Source organism: Cynocephalus volans, chromosome 8 (assembly GCF_027409185.1).
Source record: "Cynocephalus volans isolate mCynVol1 chromosome 8, mCynVol1.pri, whole genome shotgun sequence".
NCBI classification, from domain to species: Eukaryota; Metazoa; Chordata; class Mammalia; order Dermoptera; family Cynocephalidae; genus Cynocephalus; species Cynocephalus volans.
Genome location: NC_084467.1, coordinates 38158667 through 38163393, shown reverse-complemented (window position 1 = coordinate 38163393; position 4727 = coordinate 38158667). Strand labels below are relative to the sequence as shown.

The 4727-nt window shown below is 56.7% G+C and overlaps 1 protein-coding gene across 1 annotated transcript; it reads left to right on the top strand.

Moving 5' to 3' along the window:
- Nucleotides 1-956: 956 nt before the first annotated feature.
- TMEM275 (transmembrane protein 275) lies at nucleotides 957-1470 on the top strand. The gene has a single exon (XM_063103577.1). The coding sequence runs from the start codon at nucleotides 961-963 to the stop codon at nucleotides 1468-1470; it is 510 nt and encodes a 169-aa protein (XP_062959647.1). The 5' UTR covers nucleotides 957-960.
- Nucleotides 1471-4727: the final 3257 nt, after the last annotated feature.

Here is a 4727-nt window from a genome sequence, read left to right as displayed (position 1 = left end):
TCCCGAATTCTAGAATCCAGCGATAGATCCCAGAACAAGATACATCTAAAGAAACTTAGAAAGGAATTCTAGCATTCAGCGATCAGGCTTTTGAATCCAGATTCAACAGTAGAATCCTAGGGGGGCGGAATGGAGGTAGGATGGGAATCTAATATAATGCCCAGTCTAGAAAGGTCCCAGGGCGCCTGGGTCTGCTCCCACCTAACCCAGCCTGTGTGGGGACTGTCCCCTCTCACAGGCTACCTGAAACAGCAGCAGCTCCTCGCTCTCACGTAGTCAACTCACCCCAGGATCTCATCGGATGTTCAGGAAAGTTAATGTCACTGCTATGCCTGCCAGAGCCTAATGCAGGGACACCGGGCCAGGTGGCATTTCATTTAGGTCCTGGGCCCAGATCTTGGGTAAATCGCTAGACCTCTCTGAGCTTCAGCTCCTTCACACAGAGAAGGAGGGGCTGTGTCTAACGATTTCCAAGTCATCTTCCACTTTGGGGAGTGAATTGTCTAAATCTCAAGAGCTGCCACCGGCCCTTTAATTAGGACTATTGATAATCATCGTCATTTAATGAGCACCAAACTGTACTAGACACTGTGCTGAGCACTTAGCCATTCGCTCATTTATCCCAGGAAGGATTCCTGGAGGGGAGGACCTGGGGGGGACTGTGTCTGGAGGACAAGAGGAAGTGGGGAGGGAGGAAGAGTGGCTGATTAGTCAGGAGGGACTCCAGGCACCGGCTGGTGCAACAACAGGCAGGCTCTTCCAATTAGGGGTAGGCTGTTGCTTCCAAGAGGCGGGGGGAGGGGGCTGGCCAACATCACCTCTGCATTCCCAGTCATTGGAAGCAGCCGCAGAACTGAACCTGGGGCCGAGATGTCCTGCTGACCCCTTCCTCTTGCTATGTGCCCACAGGCTGATCGTGGCCGGCGGCTGGAGGGAGCTTGATGCGTGCCAGGCGGGCCGATGCGTGGGCCGATGCCGCCCGCGGGCCGCGCTCAGGGACGGCTGCCCGGCCTGCCGTCGCCGGCGCTGTGCTGCGCCTGCGGCCTGTGCGTGCTGCTGGCGGGCCTGAACGTGACGCTGGTGGGCGCCTTCGCCTCCTTCCTGCCCGGGCACAACGCGCCGCTCGTCGTGGGGCCGGCGCTGCTGGCGCTGGCGCTCGGCTTCTTCGCGGCCTGCTGTGTGTGTAGCCGCCGGGGCCCCGCGCCTCGCTCGCGTGCAGCGGCGGCGGCGGCGGCGGTCCCGGGCCCGGGCGGCGGCCGCGCCGGGCGGGTGGCGCTGGAGATGGAGAGCAGCGAGCGCACGGCGCAGGACACCACGGCCGTGCAGCTCAGCCCCGCCGCCTCGGCCGCCTCCTCGGGCCGCTCCAGCCCCGGCCCCTTCGCCCTGGACGCGCCGGCACCCGCAGCCGTCTGCGCGCCGCGCACCGAAGGGGGCCCGCTCGACCTGCCCCGGGAGCGCGCCGCCCCCTAGCGGACTGGGCCCCCGCCTGACGCCCGGGCCTGCGTTCCCTCCCTTCGGTGCCTTGTAAGAAGAGAAAAGGAAAGAAAGAATGTTTTCATCAGGGCCCGGTGCTGCTATAGGCGGCCTCATCTGTCCCGTCTCCCGCACTTCCGCAGAGGAGAATGTGGTCACAGTGCCTGGGCTCACACCCCAAAGAAGGGAGCAAGGAAACGGGGCCCCCGACTTAGTGGAACTGGGCCCCTGGGCCTTGGAACCCTGGCGCCGCCCCCGCCCCCCCATGGCGTTTGGGCACTGCGAACCAAGAAGCATCCACGACCAGTAACGCCTGTGTCCCCGAGGGGGTGGGAGGACGAAGGGGAGAAGGGAGGAATGCTGCCTCCATCCCGGCACACCGTGAAAGGCTTCCTTCTGTCCCTCTCCATTCTCCTTGTCTCTACCCCAACATGACCTTTGGGATTAATTTGGAGGAGCCCAGATGGTCCCTAGGGTAGAGCGGGATGGAGCACAGCCCACACTTTCTGTCTGTCTGGGGCCCTGACAGGGGTGGGGGGTGGCTCTTCTCCAACACAGGAGGTTGTGGCGTGAGCTTCACTGCCAACAGCACCAGCCCCCACCCACTGTGACTGTGCCACACCATTCATTCCTGCTGTCCCTCACTCCTCAATAAAGCACCTTTAGAGTCATTTCTCTGTGGTGGTGCAGGCCGACAGAGGGGCTGACTGTGAGCTTCTGGCTGAGCACCCGCGTTCTGGGGTCCTCCCAGTCTGTGGCCAAGTGCTTCAGCATCCTAGCACAGCCCCTCTTGGAGACCTAGGAGGGGAGCCCACGGGAGAGCAGTGTGTGCCTGTGAACATCTGTGGGGACAGGTGTGTCAGAACATAGGCGTGTGACTGTGGGGGCAGCTCCCATAAGGAGCAGTAGTGTTTGGGTAACACTGTCTGACATCACACGTGCGTGTGGGAAGGTGATGGTAGCAGTTGAGGGTGTGGCTGCCCTGCAGAGATGGGGAAGGGAGAAAGGCTCCCCAGGGCTATGCAAAGCCCGGACCTTCCTCCTGGGCTGGCTGGACTTGCAGGGTTTGGGCCCAGCCTGTGGTCTGTCCAGGTGGATGAGGATGTCTGGTAGAGGAATGGGGGTTGCCTCACAAGAAGAAACAAGGGGCAGGGGACTGAGGGGAAGACCCTGCAACTCTGGGCCCTCCCCTCCTCTCCCTGCAGTGACCTGGGCAAGCAGTGATGGTGGCACACACTGGGCCACCACAGTTGCTGGCTGTGACTCCCTGCCCATTCACCCTTGGCTTCCTCATCAGCTTCCCTTTCTCTCTCCAAGGCAGGCCCTGCTGCTCTTTTGCCATGGCCCAAGAACTTCCCCCCAGGGCTCTGTCTTCCTTCCTCTGACCCCATCTCTGCTTCTGTGTCTGCTGATGTCTCCCTCTCCCACTGACCTCGAGAAAAGCAAATCTCTCAGTAGGTGCTGAGCAAGTCATCTCTGTTACTTCCCGTGGGTGGATGGGCCCTAACCTCCGAAGCATCCGGTTCCTAGAGCTGATGGCCTCTTCTCAGAGCACCTCCCCAACTCCACCCTGTGTGTGTGTAAGGAAGGCCACCTCCCCAGGTTCCAGGCCTATCTCTAATGGTTCATTGGTCCGCAGTCTTGCATGCCACCTCTGCCTTAATAGAGAAGGCGGTGACAGGGGCCATCACAGATGCTGCCTTGGGGTGTGGTCTGGACCACTTTTCTCCACATTCTTAAGAGAAGACACCCCAGATTCTAACTCTGCAATGCTAGGCCCAGCCCAAACCCCTCTCCCACCTGCTGGCAGATGCCAGAAATTACAGTAAAAGTAAGTAAGTAAAGAAAAAAAGACCCAAAAGATTAGCTAATGAATAGTGCTATAAAGAAAATCACAATAGGAAGGTGTGATAGAGGGACTTCTTGGATGGTTAGGGAACTCTTCTCTGAGAGGTGACATTTAAACTCAGCTCTGAATGACAGAGTCAGTCATGCAAAGTATAGAGCAGAAACATTTTACTATGGTCTGGATGTTTGTCCCCTCCAAAGCTCGTGTAGAAGCTTGATCTCCAGTGTGGCAGGGTTGAAAGGTGGGGCATTTGAGAAGTAACTGGATCGTAAGGGTTATGCCCTCATGAATGGACTAATGGATTAATGGGTTAATGGATGAGTGGGTAATCACTGAAGGGGCACTGGTGGCTTTATAAGGAAAGCATGTGAGCATGTTAATACACACTCTTGCCCTGTCGCAATGTGATACTCTGCATCAGTGCAAGACTCTACAGAGAGTCCCCACCAAGAAGAAGGCCGTCACCAGATGTTCCCCTTGACCTTGGACCTCTCAGCCTTCAAAACTGTAAGAAATAAATCTCGTTTTTTTATAAATTACCTACTTTCAGGTATTCTTTTATAAGCGACAGAAAATGGACTAATACACATTTCAAGCTCAGGAAATGGGCAGTGCAAAAGCCCTAAGGTGAGAATGAACTTGGCCTCTATGTGTCAGAACAAGAAAGGAGGTCCGTAGAGATGGGGTGGGAGATGAAGTTGGAGAGGTGGGCGGGGGGTGTGTTGCTCAGCTCATGGCAAGCTTAGTAAGCCAGCATGAGAAGTTGGGATTTTATTCTCAGTGAGATGGGAGCTGCTGGAGGGTTTTAAAGCAGGGAAGTGACACGATCTGATTTATGGTTTTAAAGATTGCTCTTCCTGCTGTGTGGAAAATAGAGTGTTGAGGGTCAAGAGGGAAAACAAGGGGTGGGTTAGGAGGTGACTGCAGTGAGATAGGCTGGGGGCTGGGACAGATTCTGCACCCATTTCTGAGGTAGATGGGACAGGTCTCCCTGACAGGAGAAGTTAGGGAGAGCAGAAGAGAAGAATCCAGGAGGAATTTTGGTTTGAGCTGTGGGGCGTATGATGGAGGATCAGGTTTTGGAGGAAAAGCAAGGGTTGTGGTGGGGTGAAAGGCCTGTTAGGCCAGTGGAGCTGTCCCACAGGAGCTGGAGCCACAGCCCTGAGTCCCGGAAGGAGGAAAGCACTGGGATGCAGACCTAGAAGCCACTGGTGGTGTGAAGCCATGAGTCCAGATGAGGTGTGTGAGGAGAGATGAAGACAGAGAAGCCAGCACCTAGAATAGTCTTACCTCTGAATCCAGGGGAGAGAGGGGGCCCTAAGTTGCCAGTTCTGAATCTCGCTCAACCCTCTGCTGATGCCAGTACCTTTCTGATGAGGGCTGTGGACTAGGAGTTGAGGATTAG